Genomic DNA, 25,058 nt, shown 5'->3' with positions numbered 1-25,058 from the left:
GTGTGTGTGTGTGTGTGTGTGTGTGTGTGTGTATGTGTGTGTGTGTGTGTAAAAGCCGAGGGTACTTCCTAGCTTATCTACCCTATTGCCCTTTGATTTTGGACATCAGCTGGAAGGCTCAAAGAGAAACACTTTTTTAAGGACCTCATCTTTGCACAGGGCTTTCCAAGTGGGTCCATCACATGGTCATGTGACCCACCAGCTATTGATCCACTCTCCAATACATTCCAGAAAATACTGAGTGGTTAGTTGTGGGGTCGATGGGAATGTTGTGAATTAAACCCAGATTGGGACTTAATGGGTGAGGAGCGTGTGTGTGTGTGTGTGTGTGTGTGTGTGTGTGTGGTGTGTCAAACAACTTAGAGTGTGGCACCTCCCCCACTCCCGAGTGCTCCATACCCTCTTCTACCTTGGGCCTACAGGGAAGTGCTCAAGACCTACAATGTGGCCATGGACTACCCCACACTCTTCCTGGCTGTCTGGAACTTCGGGGCAGTGGGCATGGTGTGCATCCACTGGAAGGGGCCTCTGGTGCTGCAGCAGGCTTACCTTATTGTGATCAGCGCACTCATGGCTCTGGTGTTCATCAAGTACCTGCCGGAGTGGTCTGCCTGGGTCATCTTGGGTGCCATCTCTGTGTACGGTAGGTTGCTTGGGCCTGGTGGCAACCAGGGTGATTCTGGCTCATTGATGGAGTCGTGTCTCAAGTGCTCTTGCATTTCTGTGACCAAAGTAATTGACAGAAGCTATGTAAGGGAAGAAAGTTTTCTTGGGCTCCCAGTTTCTGAGGGTGTCAGTCCGTCACAGGAGGGAAGGCGGGGTAGGAACGAGTGGCAGAGGCTCCTTGTAGTGGACCAGGGAGCAGAGTTTACCAGAGCTAGGGCCTGGGCTGGGTCTAACCTTCAAAAGGCCACCCCCAGTGATCTGCATCCCTTAGCTAGCCCCTACCTCCCACTGATCCCAAAGCCCCCTAAAATAGTGTCACCAGCTAGAGATTAAGCATTCAAAACATGAGTGTCTTAGACCAGAAGAGGGCGTCAGATCTCATTACAGATGGTTGTGAGCCACCATGTGGTTGCTGGGATTTGAACTCAGGACCTTCAGAAGAGCAGTCAGTGCTCTTAACCGCTGAGCCATCTCTCCAGCCCCAAGGCAACTCTTATAAGGACATTTAATTGGGGGCTGACTTACAGGTTCAGAGGTTTAGTCCATTATCATCAAGGCAGGAACATGGTGGCATCCAGGCAGGAGGAGCCGAGAGTTCTACATCTGAAGGCTGCTAGCAGAAGACTGGCTTCCAGGCAGTTAGGATGAGGGCCTTAAAGCCCACACCCACAGTGACTACTCCAACGAGGTCATACCCACTCCAACCGGGCCATACCATCTAATAGTGCCACTCCCTGTGCCGAGCACATACAAACCATCACAATGAGCCTTTAGGGGACATTCCACATTCACATTATAACAAGTGGGAAGGTACGCAGGACACTCCTGTCCTAAGGAAGAAGGCCTTCCTTCTTCTGTGATCCTCGAGGCACAGACCCCAAGTGACCACTCCCTCTGCCCACAACTGCACATCCGCTGCACACTGAGCCCCTGATTCCGCAGCCGGGCCTGAGTGCCCTGTGACCGCTGTCTGTCACCGCCTTCACTGCTGCTGAGGTAGCGTGAGCGCCATGACCAGGGCTGCAACTCCCATTTTAAGGATGAGAAATCTGAGGCTTCGGGAAGGAAGACTTCAAGCCTGCCTTCTGGGTCTCTGCCTCTCGCTCTTCCCACTCAGCAGCTGCCTGCTTCCGCTCCAGCTGGTGCAAACTGGATCGGTGGCCTTGGGAGCCGAGCCCAGCAGCGTGGTGGCCCAGAGCTCACTTAGGTTCCTGGTGATGGAGGGGTGGTTCTTTTCTGTGCTGTTTGGGAATAAAGAGCCCCTTGAATATAACAAGGATGTCTCTGTTTTCCCAGATCTCGTGGCTGTGCTGTGCCCCAAAGGGCCACTGAGGATGCTGGTGGAAACTGCCCAGGAGAGAAATGAGCCCATATTTCCTGCCCTGATATACTCATGTGAGTGATCCCATGCCTCTGCCAGACACTGGGGGTCAGCAGGTGGCCTTTCGTGGAGGCGTGGAAGTGGGCCGTGGTTTTGAGATCTGACAGGTTACATATTCTACCTCAGCCAAAGACAAGGGTCTAATCATAACCCTGAGGTTGCCACCTGCAGGGGGGGTTCCACCTCTGGAGACCACAGTGGGGCTGGATCTCGCTCAAGAAGAAGGTTGGGAAATCAGGGCTGGAGGTGGGATATTAGAGGGGTGTGGACAGTCCTGTGGCCGTATTCTCCACCATCTGGCAGCCTGAATTGGCTATAGACCACATCCCATGAACGTGCCACCTTCAGAGGCTTGTAGCCACCACTCAGCCCTGCAGGCTTTGGAGGGTAGCTCCCCCCCCCCCCACTTCTCTCTGGGGTTCATGGACAGTGGCTTAGAGCGGAAGTTAGTCATCTCTAAAGAGAAAGCACAGGGATTGTCCCTGGCCTTGGGTCATGTCAGAGGGATGTGGGTTTATGCATGTATTTAACAGATGTTCCTACTTACCGGTAGGCCCTGTGTGTGGCATAGAGGTCTCACAGGAGGCGCGGTTATGTGAGTTCACCAGTGGAGCTCACTCCCCGTGGTAGCAGTGGCCTCTCTCTAAGTATAGAGCCTGTGACTCCGCGGATCTGGTGCCTTGGGAACCCTGGAAGCCCTGCAGAGCCGGGTAACCCCAGTGGATGAGGATGAGCTCAGAGTGGAGAATTGCCTGCAGCATGCCCCTTGGCTTGAAAGCACATCCCAGAAATGTTCTAAGGATGAAGGACAAATGGCTCTGGTCAGTCTGAGTGCCTGAGGCTGGGCGTTTCCTTATGTGACAAGGAGGCTTGTATCCATTCGTTCTTGGATGGAGGATGGAGGTAAACTAAGGAAGTAGATGGATGTAAGCAGGTACTTTACAGAAGGTAGCAGGTGCTCTGTTGAAGACTAGGGAGGGCGAGAGGCCAAGGACTTCATGGCCACGTTTTACAAAAGATGGCCAAGCAGATCTCATCCATAGCTCACACTTGACTGAAAAACCTGACTTCTTCTGTAGGGGTTAGCACTAGGTAGAATTCTGGAGGCCAGCAGGTGAAGAAAGGGAGGCAGCTGGTACAAAGACCCTGAGGTAGGCTTGGGCTGGGGCTGGGTGTGCTCAGGGAGCGCTCAGAGTCCAGTGTGACTAGAGCAGACAGGGAAGACAGAGAGGGGAAGGTCTGGACGCTATGAGCCCTGCAGACCACAGTGTGACACATTGGCCCATCTTCCTGAAGGAAAGGTAAGCCCCTGAAAGACTGGGGCAGCAGCACAATCCAGAGCTGAGAAACAACCCAGGAAGGACCCAGTGGGGACTGTGGGATGAAGTGAATTCTGGGGCAGTTTGCAAGCAAGACTTGCCGAGGTTGTAAGACAGAGCCAAGGTTAGTGGCAGTGCTTTGTCTCTGAGCAACAAGGAAGACATATTGCCTTTTGCAGAGAAGGGCCAGGCTGGTGGGCGAGGGATGCTGTGTGTGTGTGTGGGTGTGAGGGGGTAGGTATTAAGCCTGGGCTTTGGATTGTGTGGAGTGTGGAAGTCCCAGTGGGGAACTGGAAACAAGGGGTAATAAACTCTGAAGAGAGTCTAAGCTGGAGAGGGTTCAGTGAGTTCCATGTGACCAGGAGGTTCCATTGCGCCCATGTACCCAAGAGGATTGAAGCAGGCAGAGTTCAAACAAGCATGTGCGCATTGTGTCTGTATCAGTTTCATTCATAGGAGTTCAAAGCTCCAAGTGTCAGTGGATGACCGAAATGTGGTAGTTCCGTACAACAGAATATTATTTTCCCTTGCAAAAGAAGGAAACTCTGACCCACATGATATGGACGAGTGAGGACCCTGGGATAAGTGAACTGAGTTAGCGACAAAAGGACAGGCATGGCATGACTAACAGCGAGAGGAGGCAAAGTCACAGACGGAAAACAGAGTGGGTGCTTGATGCAGAGGCTGAGGTAGGGAGGGACTGTCAGGGAGCACGGGTTCCCATCTTGTAAGGTTTAGAGCTGGTCCCCCCTCCCCCCCCACAGATCTGAATACACTGGGATGTTTATTTTGGATATGTATACGTGTCTGTATGAGCATACGATCACGCATACACCCCATGTAGAGGCCAGAAGGAAGACATCCACTTCCTGAGAGCTAGTATGAGGGGCATTTACAGGGCCACTGGCTTGTTAAAGGGCACAGGAGTGTGAGCCCTGCTTCTCATGACTGAGCAGCAAGTGCTCTCAACCACCGAGCCAGCTCTTCAGCCTCAGGACTGAAAATTTTTCTTTTCTTTTCTTTTTTTAAATTGGTTATTTTATTTATTTACATTTCAAATACCCCCCCCCTTCCCAGTTTCCCCTCCTCAAGCCCCACCATCCCATCCCCACCTCCCCTGGCCTCTATGAGGGTGCTCCCCTACCCATCCACCCACTCCCACATCACCGCTCTAGTATCCCCCTATGCTGGGGCATCGAGTCTCCACAGGACCAAGGGCTTCTCCTCCCATTGGTGTCAGATAAGACCATCCTCTGCTACACATACAACTGGAGGTGTGGGTCCCTTCATGTGTACTCTTTGGTTGGTAGTTTAGTCCCTGGGAGTTCTTGGGGAGGGGGATTGTCCGGTTAGTTGACATTGTTGTTCTTCCTATGGGGTTGCAAACACCTTTATCTCCCCCAAGGACTGAATTTTTAAAAAATTGTTTTGAAAAGATTTGCCTGAGTATCTGAGTGTTAGTTTGCCTGGCTTGGATGTCTGTGCGTCACATGCATGCAGTGCCCATGGAGGCCACAAGAGGGCATTGGATTCCCGTGGAACTGAAGTTAAAGACACTTGTGAGCTGCCATGTGGGTGCTGGGAAGTGAACCCAGGACCTCTTCAAGCGGTTTTTTTACCACAGCCCTCTCTTCAGCCCCTCATGGTTACACTTTTATGTTGCATTTCCTTTTAAAGACAATCTAGGTTCTAGCTGCAGTGGCCGAGGACAGGCTTTTAGGTTTCTTCTGCCTTTTGACAGAGTCTTGATTGAAGGAGGGCAGCTGTAACTATAACCAAAGGCAGCATTTTGTGTTCAGAAAAAAAATCTCATGAGAGAGTTTGGCAAGCCACAGCGGTAGCTGTGGACCTGGGCTCTAAAGGAAGGGGTGGAAGGATTCAACTAGTCAGGGTGAAAGCGGGAGACAGGTTTGTCTCCTGGAACACAGAGGCACCAAAGTAGTTCTAGACAACAAAGGACAGTGACATTCCTGGACAGCGTGCATACCGAAATCACTGTTGAAATGGTACCACAAGAGCTATTTCATCATGTAAACAATTTCCACACCTCTGTTTCTGTAATAAACTGAAGCCTAAAAGTATGACAATTTTTTAAAGATGAAGTTCACCAAGCGGCTCACTAATCATTGTTATTGCCTGTGTTGCTTGAGAGGATTGCAAAAGGACAAAGGTGAAATGTCAGTCCCCACCTAGCCAGTGTCCCTGCACTTCATCCTCCCCCCCCCCTGATCCCCATCCTCTATCAGCTAAGCCTGAGCACAGCCCTCAGGACAGAGGGGCTCTGCAGGCTTTCTGGGGACACAGCCCAGCTCCACTTCCTCCAGGTCAGGGGCGGCTCCTCAGAGTACTGCCTGAAGCATTGTGTCCCTTTACTCTTCCTGTAGCTGCCATGGTGTGGACGGTGGGCATGGCAAAGCTGGACCCCTCTTCTCAAGGAGCACTGCAGCTCCCCTACGACCCAGAGATGGGTGAGTCTGGGGTTCACGGCCATGTCCGGGGAGCATCTTGTCTGTACCCTGCTTGGCTGGTCCCTCTGTGAATTAAGGTTCTGAATGGCAGCGTCACACTGCCTGATGGACAGACTCTGCCACCTGCCTCAGGGAGTGAGCGAGGGGTAGATCGCACCCCTCCCGTGCCTCAGTTTCCCACCTCACTTTGGCTGGATGTTAGTGGTGGGCGGTGCCGGGGAGCCTTGCCATGGGAGGGACCTGGGGAATGGTCTGGATTTTTGTACCTTCTGACCAGCCTCTGTCTCTCCCCGCCACTCTTCATGCTGTATGACGACCCTTTGTTCCTGGACGCTTAGAAGAAGACTCCTATGACAGTTTTGGGGAGCCCTCATACCCGGAAGCCTTCGAGGCCCCCCTGCCTGGCTACCCAGGGGAAGAGCTGGAGGAGGAGGAGGAGGAAAGGGGTGTGAAGCTCGGCCTGGGAGACTTCATCTTCTACAGTGTCCTGGTGGGCAAGGCTGCAGCCACCGGCAACGGGGACTGGAACACTACGCTGGCCTGCTTTATCGCCATCCTCATTGTGAGTGTGGGTTGTGTGGCGGGTGGGGAGGGGTGGCACATCTTCTGGGGCACTCGGGTTGTTTATTGTTGCTGTCTCCCTTCTCAGGCCAAAGGCATCGAGGGGAGGGGTGTCCAAGGTATGCTCCCTCCTGAGAGAGAGTGCCCGGGATGGGGCAGGAAGCTTGGCTCTCACTCACCACACGTATCTTAGGCCAGGACCTGGATGAGAGCTTAGGTCCTTGTCCCTTGGTTCTGCTGATTGTGTCTGAGATTTATGGGTGATGAAATAGCCAAAGGCCTTTACCCATGGAAGCAGAGAGGAGCGGAAAGGTCTCCCCTCCTGTGCCACAGCTGCATATTCTCTGTGCCACCAGGACCCCAAGGGATGCTGAATCCTGGGTCCTCCAACCCCAGCAGTAGGCTCTGACAGCTGGCACTCTAGCTGGGGGACATACCCTGCAGTGTCATCTTAGAAGATGCTTCCTTTTAGATGTTAGAAGAGTCCCTGAGAAGGCTACAGCACCTTGTGCTGCCTTTCGTGGGAAGCCTGGAGCTTTGTCCAGTGCTCAGAAGAGCTTGTCTCTGCCTACATGGGTGTCAGGGATGGGATAACAGGTCTGGGGTTCCTCTCTTCCATACTGTCTGACTTGGGACCCGTTGTCCCAAGGACAGGACAGGCACTTTGGGTGGAGGTAGGAATGGCTACCACCATGCTCGCTTCCAAAGGGATAGATTACATAACACCTATGATTTCCTTGGTGGCCGCTGCTGAGAATCTCAGAGGGTTTCATTTCAGCCCATCTGGGTCTCTTGTAAAGGCAAACAAAACAAAACAACAGAACTCCAGTCCCTGGAGAGAGGCTCCTACCGTCTATTTGTCCACTGTCCCTAGATGGGGTAGCCTGTCCAGGACTCTGTCCACCTGGTAGCCAACATGCAGGTGTCCTGACTGGAGGTGGGGGGAGCCCTGCCCCGTGCATCTTGAGGGGCATTTGCATATCTCTTAAGAGACAGTGCGTGTCTGTGGCTGTTCGGGCTAGTCTTGGGATTACACCACCCACAAGATCACGTCACTGAGTCCCCTCACCTTGATGTCCTTCCTACAGGGCTTGTGTCTCACCCTCCTGCTGCTTGCCGTGTTCAAGAAGGCCCTGCCCGCCCTCCCCATCTCCATCACCTTTGGACTCATCTTCTACTTCTCCACAGACAACCTGGTGCGCCCTTTCATGGACACTCTGGCCTCCCACCAGCTCTACATCTGACAGGAGGCAGGCGGAGGCTCCNGGAGCTGTGGGGGGCGTCACTGGATGCAGGTGTATAGTTTTACACTCTAGTGCCATATATTTTTTAAAGAACTTTTCTTTCCTTACAAAAGAAAAAAAAACAAAAGAATAAAAATGTGTCGTGTTTACTCCGTGATGAGGAAGCAGAAGCCGCCCTTCGGTGCTACCTGTCTTGTCACCAGACCGCAGCTTGCCTGTCAGAGCATCTGTGGCGCCAGTGGGATGCTTGGATGCTCAGAAAGCAAGCGTCTCTTCAGGGATGAGGTCACGCGTGTGGAGCAGGTTGGGGAGGACAAAGGCCCCTCGTCCAGGTCTGTTAGACTCCAGGGATGAATAGAAGGAACGCATGCATCGTGGGGACCAGGAGGCACCATCGCCCTGACCAGAGGAGGAAAGCCAGTGTGTAGTCATGAATGTCCCCAGTGCTGTGTTTGTGATGTCTGTGACTTTAGAACCTTAGAAGCTGAGTCCTGTTCTTATTTCTGCAGTGGCTGCTGGGAAGTGGCTTAATAACAATACCAATAAATAGATGCTCCTGCTGGAATGCTGGTGTTTGGCCCCTTTGTTCTCTGCTGCGTGGTGGGAGGGGCTAGGGGCGGGGCTTAACCCATTGTCTTAGTCAGGGTTTCTATTCCTGCACAAATATCATGACCATGAAGGAAGTTGGGGAGGAAAGGGTTTATTCGGCTTACATGTCCATACTGCTGTTGATTACCAAAGACTGTCAGGACTGGAACTCAAGCAGGTCAGGAAGCAGGAGCTGATGCAGAGGCCATGGAGGGATGTTACTTACTGGCTTGCCTCCTCAGGCTTGCTCAGCTTGCTCTCTTATAGAACCCAAGACTACCAGCCTGGGGATGGCACCACTCATAATGGGCCCAACCCCGACCTCATTGATCACCAAAATGCCCCACAGCTGGATCTCATGGAGGCATTTCCTCAACTGAAGCTCCTTTCTCTGTGATAACTCCAGCCTGTGTCAAGGTGATACACAAAACCAGCCCGTACACCCATCATGAAGGAGAGAGGCTTTTAACTGCCGGCCTCTCTGCACTGGGTTCTTTAACTAGAAAGTTCCATAGCAGGGCTTTGGGAGGTATTGGGACAAAGCCTGCTGGAACCACACAGATCCCTGGCCATGGCTTTGGTAGGTTGTATGTGGGGTCAGAAATACTGCAAGGACGTGGCTAAAAAGCTGAGTGGTTTCTTTGATAGATGTCTGTCCTTAGTAGAAGACAGAAAGCCAAGGGGCTAGGGGACCGCCTGGGTTCAGAGATGCTTCTGGTTCCTGCCTGTGGTGAAAGGCAGGCTAGCTTCTCTCTGCCTCAGCCTGGCACAGGTTGCTGAGTCTCTGAAGTGCCTCTGGGTGGGGACATGAGGCTACCGAAGCTGCTGCCCTGCTGAGGCTGCAGCGAAAACCCAGGTGTGTGTGCTAGCCCCACCCCTGTGCTCCAAATGTAATGCCAGGGACTGCTGGGTACTGAGCAAGGGTGGCAATTCTTCCCCCTTAGCACTTCCCAAGACACAGCAGAGACTCAAGAAAATGCTGCTGGTATCAAACATCACGTTGGGAGCTGGTAACTGATACAGAGCAGAGCCTGGGAGACCAGCGAGCAGCTGAGGCTGCTGGGATAATCCCTCGCCATTAAAGCACCAGCGGGGCGGCAGCGGTGGCTAAAACAGAAAAGCCCATTACAACTGTCAATTATGGAAATGTTTATCTTCCACAGAGTAGTTCTAGGGTGAAGGTTGGTAAATGTTTTGATCTTAGCAGCTCGAGGATATGTTTATGAAAAGGTTAGCCAGGGGATGCTGGGGATAGAGGCCACAATCAGCCCCGGAAAGTGGAGATAGAGGTGTGCCCCGCTCCACCCAGTAAAGAAGCTGACACGGGGGCGGGGCATGGGGAGCAAGGTGAGCCATGGTTGGTCCTGGCTAAGACTGAGTGTTAGGACTGGGAAAACACAAGTCTCTTGAGGGAAGTGAAGTGGGGGAGTCATGAGAGAGAAAGGAAAGAACCTAGAGTAGATTCGACCTGAAGTCCTCACAGCAGAAGGACCTAACACACAGGTGGAAAAGACTACAACAACCCAAAACAAAACAACAACAACAAAACCCAATAAACCAAAATCCCAAAACCCAAAACCCTCAAGATAGATCCAAACGTCCTGGAAAGGACAGTGAATAGATCTGCAAACCCCATCCCCGCCCTGTGGAGCCAGTCAGCTAATAACGTCCTTATTGGTCTCAGAAATAAGTGATTTAAAAAAATGATATCAATCCTAATGCCTTTGTACCCATTCTCAGGTCAATCTGTTCCTTTTTAAAAAAAATTCTTTGATAATTTCATGCATAATATACTTTGTGTTGGCATGGTTTTTTGTTGTTGTTGTTTTTGTTTGTTTTTTTGGGGGGGTGGTTTTTTTGGCTTTTGCTTTATAGAAATGATATAATTCTACTGTGTGTGTGTGTGTGTGTGTGTGTGTATGTGTGTATCATGGCACAAACCTGTAGTGACAGTTCTGGAGTTTTTGGGTTCTTTTAAAAGTAGAGAAACACTGTGAGAATGTGCTTTCGTTTTAATCCCAGGTGTAGGGTGTGCGGCTGCTTCTGACTGTCCTGACTGTCCACAGAAGCGGACTCTGCGTTGCCTCGTGCTCTTGCAGTTTCTGTAATTGTGTGGTGTTTAGAATTCTGGAAACTTTTCAGAGGGAATTAATGCTAGGGCCCAGAGAGGCGGGGTTGGATTCGGGGGAGTTAGATAGGGTTTGTTAGTAGTCCTGTTCAAAGAAGAAACAAAAGGAAGGAACGTATGTATCTCTTTCTCCCCTCTATCTTTCCTTCTCTCCTATCTAGTGATGGGGGTGAAAAGTTGGGGTGGGGGAAAGCGGGAGTTGGAGCTAGATAAAGGATACAAAAAAGAAGAAACCACAAAGTAGCGAAGACCAGCTACACACATCTGGAAGCTGGAGGCAGTATTCAGGGATCTGTTCCTCCCTTCCACTGGATCAGCCCCAGGGACTGAACACAGACCATCCGGCTTTGTGGCAAATGTCACCTCACCTGTCTCTGCCTGTGTTTTCTTGTCCATATTAAAGCCTGTCTGTAAATGTGGTGTAAACATCTTGCAAACAGCCTACCCTCCCTGAGGGGGCTTTGCTGTGCCAAGTAGGTTTGAGAATGTGTGATGCCTCACATATCTTTTGCCTTGGAATCTCATGAACTCTTTCTACACCATCAAGGCTTTTCTAAAAGCTAATGTTTTTATTTTGACGATAAGATTTTTTTTTTTTTTTTTGGTTTTTTTTTTTTTTGAGACAGGGTTTCTCTGTGTAGCCTTGGCTGTCCTGGAACTCACTTTGTAGACCAGGCTGGCCTCGAACTCAGAAATCCGCCTGCCTCTGCCTCCCGAGTGCTGGGATTAAAGGCGTGCGCCACCACGCCCGGCCGACGATAAGATTTTTTAATTCTTCTGAGATTTCTATGGTTGTGTTTAGGAGGGAGGTAACTGGGGTTTTCTGGATCTCTCTCCAGTTGTCCAGTGTATTGTAGAATTCTCCTAACATAAACCAAGTTTCCATAAGCAGTGATGGACATCTGGATTTTCTGCTGTGATCCATGACATTGGCTCTCCCAGGCCTTCAGGTGAACAGAGCCGCAGGGTGGTGGGGAGAGAAGACCCAGCTCCAGAGAGCGCCTGGCCCCAGGAGCTCGAGGCAGAAGAAGGTCAATCTAGAACTGTTCCCAGTCACCCCAAAAGAGGCAAAGCTTTTCAGTTGTACAGCATGAACCATGTGGGAGCAACACACGTGTCCACCGTATGAGAGGATGACCCAGAGACCCACACAGTGATAACATGACTCGAGGCTCAGTCCTCTCTCTCCTCTGTGTTCTCCACTCCTCACCATGGGTGGGAGGATGTTCAGGCTGCAGGATGACTTAAAAAAAAAGTCAGGAGAGAGCCAGGCTGTGTTAGCATATGCCTTTTAATCCCAGTGTTTCAGAAGCAGAGGCAGGTTGATGTTTGTAAGTTCAAGGCTAGCCTGGTCTACTGAGTAAGTTTCAGAGCAGCCAGGTCTACAAAGAGAAAACTTGTCTCAAAAGAAATTAAAACAAAACAGAGAGGGGGGGGAGGAGGGGGGAGAGGTATACCGGTAAGCCAAATAGTACTTCAGTGATTTCCAAAGCTATGGTAGAACTACTCAATCTCCAAAAAGCAGCAGCAGGGAGTTTACTCTGTAGAGTAAGACACGGGGCAGTGCACTGCACACAGCTAAGGAACGAGGGCAGCCCCAGACACTTGGCTGGGCTCTGCCTGCTGCTATTCAGTTCTGGCTATTGGATCTCACCATCCTAGGCCCACATGGGTTAAGAGCAGTGCGCAGGCTAGTGCAGCGGAGGGACTCCAGGAGCAGTGGGCACAGACAGGATCTGGGCTGATCAGAGGGGGTCAGAGTCCTTCATCCACACAGGAACTTTCCATATGCCTGGTGTGTTCCAGGCCACGTGGAGACAGAGCCTGGGTTTTGGTTCTCTGAAAGATGTTTCCATTTCCAGATGCACAGAAAGATACAGGAAGGAGAGCTGCTTGGAGCATGTGTGCTATGCTTGGGTTGGAGTACACGAGGGGACCCCAGTCAGTGACACCACAGGATGGTTTAACAGCAGGTATTCATGAGCGGAACAAGGAAGACCAGGAGGATGCAGCTACCTAGAAAGGAAAGGAAGAAGAGAGGCTTGTCCCACCTTGGCATGAAGCAGCAGGAAAGCCCTCCCCCAGATGCTGAGAAGATGCAGGCTCTGGATCTCCTGGCCAAGGAGAAGACTTCGGGCCAGACAGACTTCCTGTCCTCATACATTGCCAGGTCAATGAAAACTTTTGCTAGAAACTTCCAGGCAAATGCCCTTTCTTTGAACCTCACTGGTCAAAATTGTATCGTATACCCTGCCTAAACCAACCACTGCTGATGGACATGAACTGTCATGCTGGCCTAAGACCAGCTCATGGGGGAGGGGTGCATAGCATATAGACCAGAGTTCAGTTGGTGAGGAAGAAATGGTAGAAAGGAGGTGACTGTTTGCTCCAGTAACTTTCTTCAGTTTCCTGTAATGTAAGTTCCATGTTGTCTGTTGAGGAAAAATAGACTTTCAGCGAATCACTAGTGAACTTATTTTTGTGGATTGTTCGTTTCTCTGTCCCCATAGCCCATGTAACAACAGCACAGGGATGGGATCTAATGGCTACGTGTGGGATTTAGTTGGTATATTTCTACTTTGTATGTGTAATGTGTGTGGTGTATATGCGTATATGTATGTGTGTGTGATATGGTGTGTGTATGGTGTGGTATGTGTGTGTTATGGTGTGTGTATGGTGTGGTATGTGTGTGTTATGGGGTGTGTGTGGTGTGGTATGTGTGTGTGTGTTCTGGTATGTGTGTAGTGTGGTGGTGTGTGTGTGTGTGTGTGTGGTGTCTGTGTAGTGTGTATGGCATGGTGTATGTGTGTGTGGTATGTGTATGTGGTGTGGTGTGTGTGGTGTATACATGGTGTGGGGGGGTATGTGTATGTGGTGTGGGGTGTGTTGTGTGGGTGTGATGTGTATATATGGTGTGTGGTGTGGTGTGTGTGTATGTGTGTGGTGTGTAATGTGGGTGTGTATGTGCATGTGTGTTTAAAACACACATAATGTGTCATCTTCACCAGTTTTAGGTGTGCAGATCAGCAGAGCTGGTCACATTTGTGATGTTGTGAAACAGAGCCCTGAAACTTTCCCATCTTGCAAAACTGAAACTTGGTACTCATTAAACACTCCCCACCCCCACCTGCTGCCCCAACTCCCGGGCTCCCAGCTAACCTATTTGCTGTTGCTTGACCACTGTAGATCCTTTCTATGAGCTGACTCATGCAGTATTGGTTGCTTTGTGTCTGCTTATTTCAATTAGCATGGTGTTGCAGAAATCGAAGAGCTTTTCTCCCTTTGTACAAGGCTGAGTAGTGTTCCACTGTGCGCGTGGGCATAAGCATGGTCTTTATTTAGCCCCCTAGTGGTGGACATTTGAGTTGCATCTACCTCTTGGGTGTTGTGACTTGTGTTTTGCTTTACATGTTTTCCTTTATTTATTGTACGGGAAGACTTCACATACCATGGTACATGTATGGCCATCACAGGACAACCATGGAAGCCAGTTCTTCTCTCCCACCACATCTGTCCCAGCCGGTTCTTTAGCCCGCTGAGCCATATGGCCAGCGTGAGCAGGTCTGTATTGAGCACAGGTGCACATACATCTGTTTGAGGCCCCACCCTCAGCAATAGAATTGCTGCTCATACAGTATTCCAGCTTCCGACCCTGCGGAGGGCTGGTTCTCATACTGACTGGCTCCCTTTACAGCTTCACTCGCATTCCTGCGGTTTCTGATTTCTCCGCATCCTGGTCAACACTTGTCAGCGGGTTTGGTTGACAGTGGCCATCCTGATGGTTATGAGGGGTCTTGTGGTCACTGATTGCTTTGGACTTGAGCATTTTTTTTTACATACTTTTAGGTTGTCTGTGTCTTTTTTAGATGAACATCTACTCAAGTCCCTTTATCCATTTCTCCCCGGCAGATAATCATGCTTCTGACTTAGGGCCTGCAGCTCTGAATGGTCATATTCTAATCCCCTTGCTGGGATGATGTTACGAACTCGTTGTTGGGCGTGATGTAGCACTGCAAGGACAGTTCTGTGTCACATGGTACAGGGGACAGAGGCCCACAGGCAATGACCTCAGAAACACTTCAGCCCAGAACAGCGCTGTTCCCTGGGTCCTGAGGTGGTAGAGCCATGTGAGAGGGCAAGGACTAGAGAACCCAGCCTCCATGGTGGAGGGAGGAGGTATCCCAGGATAACCCCTCCATGATGGAGGGGTTACAGACTGCAGGACGGCGGGTGCCACATGGCCCAGCTGCCTTCAGATAAAGTGGAGCTTCACAGGGAGGCATTCGGCCATCGAGTTGGCAGATAAGGTGGTGTCAGTGGCCTTCGGGTCAGCCAGAGGTTTCAGAGTAAAGTTCTGTAGCACAGTGATCAGGGCTAAAGGCAACTCAGCCCTGGCCAGTTCCTTCTTCCCTTACTGTTGAGAAAGGCACGTCTCAAGTTGTCACCCTGATGCAGAAAGTGCCAGGTCAAACATGTCTAGGCTCTGAGACTGTACAATTGTGTACTGGCTGGTTTTGTGTGTCAACTTGACACAAGCTGGAGCTATCACAGAGAAAGGAGCCGCCCTTGAGGAGATGCCTCCATCAGATCCAGCCGTAAGGCATTTTCTCAGTTGGTGATCAGGGGCGGGAGGGCCCATTGTGGGTGGTGCCATCCCTGGACTGGTAGTCTTGGGTTCTATAAGGGAGCAAGCTGAGCAAGCCAGGGGAAGCAAGCCAGTAAGGAACATCCCTCCATGGTCTCTGCATCAGCTCCTGCTTCCTGACCTGCTTGAGTTCCAGTCCTGACTTCCTTTGACGATGAACAGAGATGTGGAAATGTAAGCTGAATCAACCCTTTCCTCCCCAACTTCCTTCGTGGTCATGATGTCTGTGCAGCAATAGAAACCCTGACTGAGACAGATTGGTGCAGTCCTAAGTGTTGTGAACGTCCATGGATTCCTAGTTTACTCTTTCCAGAGCAGCTTTGCTGCGAGTCCCTGGGAGATACTACAAGCGGAGGCAAAGTACTGGGGACCTGGTTCTGGGCAGCTCAGAGTCCTGATGTTGTCAGTGCCGCTTTCCCTCCAGTGGAGAGAGTTCTGCTGCATGTCACTAAAAACTCTCTGGGGAGGGAAAACGGAGCAGATCCCTCTGCCCCAAGCATAGTTTGCCATCCAAGAGAGCTCATGAAGAGAGGTCTTCCTAAATGTCTCTGCGAGCAGGCTTTTTCTTGAAAGTGCCTCTCCATGTTCCTTTGTCCCTTCGTGGCCTTCTCTGCATTGTTTTGGGGGGATGACAAGAACCACAAGTGAGGGCTCAGAGGGCAAGGATGCTTGCTAAGGGTCAGAGCTTGGCTCCCAGCACCCATGGTCAGCCACTCCTTCAATGGGCTCCTTTTTTAAAAAAATATTTTTAAAATTAATTTTATATGAGTACACTGTAGCTGTCTTCAGACACACCAGAAGAGGGCATCAGATTCTATTACAGATGATTGTGAGCCACCATGTGGGTGCTGGGATTTGAACTCAGGACCTCTAGAAGAGCAGTGAGTGCTCTCAAATGTTGAGCCATCTCTTCAGCCCCCTGGGGTCCTTTTTGACCCAGCTAGTTTGTTGATGAGCTAGAGACGTTCTTTCTGTGTGTAAGACAGTAATCCCTTTAGACACGTAGGTTACAAATATTTCCCCCCTTTCTGTGGATTGACATTTTGCCTGTGACCTGTCTCCTCCGACAGAAGTACCTACGTTAGATGAGTTTGTGTCCGTCTACTTTTCTTTTGTTTCCTGGGATTTTAGCTCCAGGAAATTATGGCCTAATCTAACGCCATGAAGCTTTTCAGTTCTGTTTTTGTCTGGGGGGTTTATGGTTTGGGATGTTATTTTTGGATCTTTAATTCATTTAGGGTTAATTTTCTAATATGGAGTAAAGTTGAGGTTCCACTGCATTCTTTAGCAAAGAAGAAATCAGGTTTTCTTCTCGAAACATTTGTTGAAGAAGCTGCCTTTCTTCATTAATTAGTGATTGACAGGGGCGGGCCCAGGCATTGTGGGTGGGGCCGACCCTGGCTGGTGGTCCTGGGTGCCTTAGGAAAACAGGTTGAGCAAGCCAGTAAGCATCACCCCTTCAGCTCCTGCCTCCAGGTTCCTGCCCTGCTTGAGTTCCTGTCCTGGTTTCCTCTGCATGATGAACAGTGCTGTGGAAGTGTGAGCTGAAGAAACCTTTTCCTCACAAGTTGCTTTGGTCATGGTGTTTCATTACAGCAAAGAGACCCTAGCAGGACAGGGAGTGAACTGGATTTCTATGTAGGCCACTTTGGCTGGTGTGTGTGTGTGTGTGTGTGTGTGTGTGTGTGGTTTTTAAAAACACTATTAAGTCATTCCATCCATGACCACAGGAAACCTTTCCATTTGTTCATGCCTTCTTTAATTTCTCCTGGCAATCTTCTGTGGTTTTCAGCAAGCGATTCCCCTCTTGGGGTAGGTTTATTCTGAAGTATTTTATCTTTTCAATGCTGCTGCCAACTATACTGGTTTCTTGAGATCTTTCCTAAATTGTTCACTGTCTGTCTACTTTAGTGGTGACTTAAGATCATCTCTGGTCACAGGATCCATACCATGTCCCTTTTATCTGACTGTAGGACCTTTCTATGGATGCAGGGAGGGTTACAGGAGTCTCGTGGGACTCTGGGGTCCTTCTCCTGTGGCCATTTCTGTTCTTGAGTCCCTGCTAGAGGGCTGACAAGGACCTCTGTAGCCTGTAATCCCCAGGGTCCCAGGCAGGACAGGCAGGTCCCATCTATTGCCCGAGGCTCTCCTGGCCTATTAGAAGCCTAGGAAGGTAAAAGAGAGCTATGGATTCAAAGTCCTAGAGAGCAGGAGCCTTTACCTCACTCTGCCATGCTGTCCTCCCCCCAGGACCAGCCTGGAGAGTTCAAACTCCTGCCCCTGCTGGGAAATACTGTGTCAACATGCATCTTATCTAGTTCTTCTCTTTTGATGGAGAGATGGGTGAGGGGAGGTTGGATAGGGGGAGAGCTGTGGCAGGGTGTCCTACCACCCTGGCTGACCTCAAATTTATAGCCTGAGATGACTTTAATTTTCAGATCGTCCTGCCTCCACCTCCTAAATGCTGGGGTTACATGCATATGTCACCATGCTGGCTCTTACCCAGTTCCCCAGTTCTTTCTGTCCTACATCTAAAGTCCGTTAAGAAAATCAATCAGGAGGCTCTCCTCTTTGTTCTGGAAGCTTCCCCTTGGAGTCAGGCCACCTGGGTACTGCCCAGCCTCTGTGTGGGTGAGCTGGGAGACAGGGAGGCAGGGACATGATGGTTCTTCTTCCCCAGATCTAGGTGAGCTCTGCTCCTCAGAGGTCCAGGCAGCCTCCCTTGCCCGGGTCCCTCCTCTCCAGGCTTATTATTGGCTGAGGAATTGGTGCCCTGACAGAGAAGACCAGAGTCCGCTCAACACCAAGTTTAAACTTGACAGCAGTGGCTTTCAAAGTGGGACCCTCTGGGTCTGGGAGGTAAGATGATGCCTTAATAATGTTATGTAATGGCTTCTCATTCTCCTTCTCACACCAGTGTGCACAGGTTTCCCAGGAGCCGTGTGCTGCAGGACAGCATGAAGGATTGAATGCTGAAGAGAATAGAGCTGGCTTCTGTAAATCCATTCTAGTCTATAAAACAAACAAACAAACAAACAAACAATTATATCGGACCAGCGAGATGGCGCAGTGTGTAAAGGTGCTTGCTGCCAAGCCTGGTGACCTGAGTTTGATCCCTGAATTCCTGATAATGGAAACAGAAAACTGACTCATATATGTTGTCCTCTGACCTTTACACGTGTGCCATGGCATGTATATATGCACACGCACACGTGTATGCGCACACAATAAATAAACGTTAAGAAGAACCGTAGAAAAACTGCAAAAGGGGTTGGAGAGGTGACTCACTCGCTGGTTAGGGGCACTGCTCTTCCTGAGGGCTCAGGTTTGATTCTTAGCAGGTTTCATGGGTCACAACCATCAATCACTCCAGATCCAAGCAGTCTAGTGCTCTCCTTTGCTTCCTTGGACACAGGGCTTGTACATAGTGCACAGGCATGTGTGCAGGGGAAATAGGAGTGCATGCTTCTCTCCCAGAGGACCTGGGTTTGGTTCCAGCACCTACGCGGCAGCTCACAACCACCTGTAACCTCCGCTTCCTTCTGGAGAGCTGGCATTGTCTTCTGGACTTCTTGGACACTTGCAGACATGTGGTACACACATAACAAAATAACAAAAAATGAATCTTTGAAAAGTTACACAAGTGTAACTACATGTCAATCTTTTCATTCAAGTTTTTTTTCGGAACTATTTTTGATAAAAACCATTGTTTATGTTAATATGGTACTTACTTGTTTAAAGGAATCTGTACATAACTTTTTAAAATTCTGACCTGCCATTTGTACTAGGATAGATTTAACGCACAAAGTGGGTTTTAGAGTCCTGAAGAATTTCTACCTGTGTGAGAGGCCCTGAGGCCAGTATGTTTCAGGAAGACTGAGCAGGTGTGTACACACACACACACACACACACCCTAAGAAGGCTGCTATGCTCAGGTGTACCCCCCCACACACACCCTAAGAAGGCTGCTATGCTCAGGCGTGTACACACACACACACACACACACACACACACACACACAACATCCTAAGAAGGCTGCTGGGCTCTGGTGACCTGGAAGCCATGCTATTCTTCAGCGCGCCACAGGAGGGCAGCAGACCCTGCTGTGAGCCTCTTAGGTCCACTCAGTCGGCTGCCTCCAGCTTCTTCCAGGCTCTGGTCCTTGTTCTGTGGGGGATTTGGCTGTTTTCCCACCCATCTCCTTGGAGAAAGCATCAGGATGTTATCCAGGCCCGGGCACGAGCCTGACCACTTTGCTGGGGATATTTGGTGAATACACATTAGCTCCACGGGACACAGCGGCTCATAGAGCCCTTTTCCAGTCTCAGTTTAACCTGGAAGTATTGGTTCTTGTGGGAGTGGTCTGGAACCAACCAGTGTTTAACAACACAGTTATCAAAATCTGGCTTAGCATGCTCTCCATCTCTGTGACTAACTCTTGCAGCCGAAAGGTGGATTTGGGATTGTGGTCTCAGAGGCTCTGTCTGTGTTGCTCTGAGGCCTGTGACAACAGAGTGCATCATGGGAGGAATGGGTAGGAGAACCCAATTCAACTCATGGCTGTCAGGAAGCAGAGAGGTAAGGCATCCATCTGTCCAAGACTTACTTCCAGGGACCTAATGCCCCTCCTCTAGGGACCTCCTAAAGGGTCCAGTGTCCCCACAGGCTGGAAGCCACGCCTTTAACACACAGGCGAAGTGGGGAATGGAGAGGGAGCGTGGGCATGTTACCCATGTCTTTACCCTGGATTGGGCAAGCATTGGGGGCACAAGTGAAATTTTGCCCATAACCAGGGCCTCATGTTGACATCATAGAAGGTTACAGGGACTCTAGCAATGGAAAGCAAGGCTTTGAGGCTACTTAATGCAGTCCCTTGGCTGCCCTTAGAGACGTCTCCAAACAGCCCTAATGTAACCTAATGTGATCAAGTGTGGGCCAGTAGGAAGTAAAGTCACAAGGTAAATTCAGGTCCTGCATTGCCCATTTTCTGGTCCCTGCTCTCTCTCCATTACTATAACCCCAGCCCTGACATATTTCTCCCTCCCTGCTAGGTATTCACTGTCAGGTTAGTTCCCCCGATGATACAAAAATATCAGTAGTCCTTGTTACCATAGGTCCGGTGACTAAGAAAATTTAGGTTTCAAAGGTCAAGGCAAGGTTTGGTTTGGTCCTGCTTCTGCCATGTGTAAGCTTTGTAGTGGAAGTGCTTAACGTCTTCGAGTCTCCATTTCCTTTATTGCCAGAGGCAATAATAATAATAATAATAATACATGAAGTTGTGAGGATCACGCAGCAAAAGGCAGCCACACAGATTAAGCCTGTGCTTTGATGGTAGCAAGTGCTCAACAGGCTGCATGTGCCCATTGCTGCATTAGAAATGTACTTCTGTTTTGAGACAGGATTCCATGTAGTCTAGGCTGGCCTTGAACTTCCACTGGCCAGGTGCTGGGACTACAGATGTGCACCATCACACCGATTTTTGTGTAGTGCTGAGGGACTGAACCCAGGGTGTTGTACATGCTAGGCAATCATTTTACTAACTGAGCTCTATCTCCAGTGGGGTTTTGGCTCTCCCACACCGTCCCAGCTCCTGCTAACTATCCCTCTGCTTCTCTAAATTCAACCTGCTTAGATTCCACACATAAGCAAGATCATCTGGTGTTTGTCTTACTGTGCCTGGCTCACTTAACTCCATGCCTTCCAGGTTCAGCTATGTTACAGCAGATTACAAGATTCCTTTGTTATTAAGGCTGCTCTTTAGGGTATTACATTGTATGTATGTTTTCTCCATCCATCTACTGGGGGATTCGGGTGAAGCCTGGCCCTAAGGTAACAAAAGATAATCAGGTTGTAAACTGCAGCTGTTTCTTTTTTTTTTTAACACTTATTTTGATATATATATATATATATATATATATATATATATATATATATATATATTAGCTGTCTTCAGACACACCAGAAGAGGGCATTGGATCCCATTATAGATGGTTGTGAGCCACCATGTAGTTGCTGGGAATTGAACTCAGGACCTCTGGAAGAGCAGTCCATGCTCTTAACCGCTGAGATATTTCTCCAGCCCCCTACAGCCATTGCTAGCATTCTGAATGGAGGCAGGCGAAGGTCCCCATCCTTTGAAGAGATAAGTCTGCGTGTTTAACTTTCCCGCTTTCCCCAGCGCTGGCCTGTGTGCACAAGGATCTGCATCCTCTACAGTGTTTTAAATGGTCTGCTTAGGATATGCTTCTTAAGAATATGGACATTGTTAAAGCCAGCCTGGTCTGGAAAACAGACTGGCTCTTAGCTGTCAGATCCCACCCTTCCAGATATTCAAGTCCATTCGTTTGATCGTCTCTTTAGCCGACTGCCATGCGAATGTCTAGTTCACCTGTGCATGCCTTTTAGATTCAGATCTTGTAGTCTTTTTGACAAGCAAGTGTGGGCCTCTCCAGCCTTCCCACAACATTTCTGCTTTAACAAGGTTTCCTAAAGATAAAAATTAACTTCCTATGACCCCACTCAGTACCCTTGGATACCCAGGTCAAAAGATGGAGGTATTATGGAACAACAAGGTGTTTTGCTTTCTTATGGTCTCTTCAGAACCCAAACTGTCCCTTAACTTTCTTTCCTGGTTATTGTTCCCTTCTCCTTATTAAATGTTAGCATTTTGTCTAGGCTCCACCCCACAGTTACCTGGCAACAGCCAGGTGTGCCTGCCTGACTCAGTATAAAAGGGCTACTTGCTCTCTCCTCCCCCCACCCCCCATTGCTCCCTGCTCTGTCCTCTTGTCCCTTTCCCTCTCTCCCCATTCCCCTCCCCCTCTCTCCCTGTACTCCCCCCCCACCTCCCCCCCCCTTCCTTTCTTTGCCTCTACTACCCTCTCAACTACCCTCCCCATGCTCTGCATAAACTCTATTCTACACTGGTCCCTCACAGGGAAGGGATGCCTCAGCATGGACCCATGGAGGCACCCCCTTTCCCCACACCTGACTACACCTCCACCAAAACATATTCCTTCTCTCCTTTATCTTTTTTATAAAACACAACATTAAGGAAAACCGAAGGGGTCGGCAGGAGCCTGTCAGCAGAAATCAATGTATTTTTCTGTAATCCGGGTACACAGGTAGTTGGCACTTCCTGATCTGGTGTGGCTGTGTAATTGCATCTCAGCTGGTGAAGCAATGGCACATGAGGCGGACATGGCTACCAGGTTTGGCCATTGAACCCTGTGCCCATGTCACCCTTGGAAGTCACAAGGTAAAGAGCCAGAGCCTTTGTCAGCTAGAAGAAGACACTCTTCTGAATACTGAAGTCGTGGCTGTGGATATGATGAGATTCTTCCCTGAGAAGGTTTTTGTTCCAGAAGCTCAACCCTAGGTGGTGATGTGGAGAGGCAATGAGGTCACTAAGAGACAGCGCCTCATGGTAAGTGGGTCACTGATGGCCCTGCTTCAGAAAAGATTAGTACTCATCTCAAGGAATGCATCCGTTCTTCCAAGAATGAGTTGCTATAAAAGGACCCTGCCTGCTCCTGCGTCCATTGGCTTCCTATTTTGCGTTGCATGTAGGTGTCATTGTGATGCCACTCACCATGAGGTCATCACTGGAGACTCAATTAATAGGCCACTCAGTCTTGGCCTCTTAGAAGCAGAGACTGAGTTAATAAACACCCTCCTGTATGAAATGTGTCTTTGGACCTTTCCTTATAGGAACAACAAGTACTAGGAGGCTACTTGCTTTTGGATTTGATTATAGATGTATTTCTCTCCAATTCCAAAGGGATAATTTGTAATTTATAACCTCACTTGGTTTTGTGTGAGCCATATTTCCTTTGATCTTCATCCTGCTTCTCCAGGTATCCTGAAATTCCCCTTCCTTCCCAATTCTTGGTGCAGAGTCAGAGCATTCCAGGCTCCCAAATCATGTGACTCCCCCCCCCCATTTTTGTCTTCCAACAGATGGCTTTGGGTGTGAGACCTGAACCCAAGGACTGTTTCTCTCCATTGTTTCCGGTTTTCTCAGACGTGGGATTGTCATTTGGGAAGAATTTAGTAGAAAACACTGGGAGAATATGGTTGAATATGGTTGAATCCGAATAGTTGAGTTTGGCAGAATAATTGGATCTACAGAATGAAGCAAGAAGACTCTGTATGTGGAGACACTTAAGAAGAAAGTGGTACAGGGGATGGCTGGGAAGATGAGAGCTGTCAAACCTGCTTCTTCATGGGAATCAGCCTGTGAAACATCTTCACAGGAAAGCATAAAGAACTTGGAGGCATCTAATATCCAGCCTAGAGTTGTTGTCTAGACCCCTGTGCTCCTTTGAAGGGGTCAGCACAGCCCTAGGTAGGGAGGGACAGGACATGCTTCACCAGATGGTCATATGTGAGTTCAGCAGTTGTGGGGCTCAGAGCCAGAGCCAGTGATGATGGAAGGCCATTCCCGCCTTTTGCCTTGGGCTGCCTCCAGGAACTGGCCAGCCTTCGGAGAACTTTAGACTTCTGCTGGGGGTAGAGCAGAAGTTTGAACCAATTTTATTTAGAAGGCGCCAGTTGGCATATGATGCATAACACGCATCCACTGGTAAAAGAATACTGCAGGGCTCATCAAATAAAGTTAGGAGTGGAGTAAACAGGCCTTAAAAGGAAACTTCTGAGGTCAAAAGAGTCACCCGGTGTACCTCAGGTCACAGTATGAACACTGGGCTGAGCTCTGTTCTTAGCTTCTCTGGCTCTCGGGGCTTTTGCCTGGGGTGAGGAACAACAGCTGCTCTGGCGGAGGCTGGGTGGTGGCTCCTCACCCATTGTCCTCTGGCACCAGGCGCTCAGGAGCAGCCCCACCCTGTAGCTTCTTCAGGGCCCTATGGCTACCTCATTGACAGACTCTGTCAGTGCTCTGAGCTCACAGAGATGTATGTGGGAGAGAGATTTTGTGCAGTAAGGGAAAACGTGTGAGACGTGAGTTTGTTAAGAACCTCGTCAGTTGCCATAAAGATGTCATAAAGACACATCAGATGCTGTGTTAATACAAAAAGCATGTTGTTTATCTGGGAGCAGAAGGTTTTCTTCATTCCCAAAAAAGATGTAAACCCCAAACCAGGAAAAATGAACAAAAATAGGGTAGCAGTGGACCAGCTGTGCAGCCATGGTGGGTCAGGTTGGCATGCCTGGCCTCCTAATTTCCTTCCAGATATGGATTGGTGTTGCTATGCTGAGTGGGGCAGGAGGTTTCCTGAGTACAAAGCGCCAACATGCCAACTCTGAGATAAAAAGTTGTAAATAGACCTTGAGCCTGTCCCAGAGCCAGGCTCAGTGTCCTTGGGCTGGTCATACTTATAAGCCAGGTCCCAGGTGGGGGTGGGATGAACAGCTGCCGTGGAAAGTTCCATGAGCTGTCCACCAGCTCTGGGGAAGCTCTGGTGTTCCCCACAGCATGGGGAGAACATGGCTTATGAAAGAGGCACAGACATGGTCCCAGCTCATAAGGAACAGGGCCCCTGGAGAGAGGACATGGGGGCGCTTGCCAAGAAAGCAAGGGACAAGCAGGTTGCAAAACCTTAAACCACAGTTGTCAATAAGGTCGAGGCATGAAGCCATGGCAAAAGTCACCGTCACCTTCCATGGATCAGAACCCTGTTTCGTCTCCCTCAGAATATGCTGGAAACACAAATTGAGTATTAAGCTAAAAGCTGATCTTTTTTTTTTTAAATATTAATAAAGGTATCACAAATAATATACATGTTTTTCAGAGGAAAAAAATTCTTTATATTACCACTTATTAGAGCCTGACATACTTTTTTAAGAACTTAGTTTAAGGGACTAGAGAGATGGCTCAGTGGCTAAGAATGCGTGCTGCTCTCCCAGAGGGAGCCACATTAGACAGTCTATAACTATTTTAATCAAATGTCAGATCCAGGGAATGCATTTTACCTACCTCAGGTCACCTCACATGCTCACTCATAGTCTCTCTCTCTCCCTCTCTCTCTGTCTCTCTCTGTCTCTCTCTCTCTCTGTCTCTCTCTCTCTGTCTCTGTCTCTCTCTGTCTCTCTGTCTCTCT

The 25,058-nt window shown here is 49.5% G+C and overlaps 1 protein-coding gene and 1 long non-coding RNA gene across 5 annotated transcripts in view; both read left to right on the top strand.

Moving 5' to 3' along the window:
* Psen2 (presenilin 2) overlaps nucleotides 1-8,204 on the top strand; it is a 24,754-nt gene extending 16,550 nt beyond the window's left edge. For all 3 annotated transcript variants that reach the window (XM_021198137.1, XM_029539240.1, XM_029539241.1), the window contains exons 6-10: nucleotides 423-643; nucleotides 1,963-2,061; nucleotides 5,751-5,834; nucleotides 6,173-6,396; nucleotides 7,484-8,204. In XM_021198137.1, the coding sequence (XP_021053796.1) occupies nucleotides 423-643; nucleotides 1,963-2,061; nucleotides 5,751-5,834; nucleotides 6,173-6,396; nucleotides 7,484-7,639 (784 nt within the window). In that variant the 3' untranslated portion in view covers nucleotides 7,640-8,204. The remainder of the gene's footprint in view (nucleotides 1-422; nucleotides 644-1,962; nucleotides 2,062-5,750; nucleotides 5,835-6,172; nucleotides 6,397-7,483) is intronic.
* A 6,711-nt stretch (nucleotides 8,205-14,915) lies between these two features.
* On the top strand, nucleotides 14,916-24,717 carry LOC115064039. Of its 2 annotated transcripts, none has more exons than XR_003843893.1 (4): nucleotides 14,916-14,950; nucleotides 17,681-17,859; nucleotides 22,125-22,426; nucleotides 22,960-24,717. It is a non-coding gene; the product is annotated as an uncharacterized LOC115064039 (long non-coding RNA). The 2 variants fall into 2 exon arrangements; XR_003843892.1 differs by lacking the exon at nucleotides 14,916-14,950 and adding an exon at nucleotides 15,136-15,174.
* Nucleotides 24,718-25,058: the final 341 nt, after the last annotated feature.

This window comes from Mus pahari, chromosome 5 (genome assembly GCF_900095145.1).
Source record: "Mus pahari chromosome 5, PAHARI_EIJ_v1.1, whole genome shotgun sequence".
NCBI lineage: Eukaryota > Metazoa > Chordata > Mammalia > Rodentia > Muridae > Mus > Mus pahari.
The sequence above is the reverse complement of the archived record's forward strand: the minus strand, read 5'-3'. Positions and strand labels throughout refer to the sequence as shown.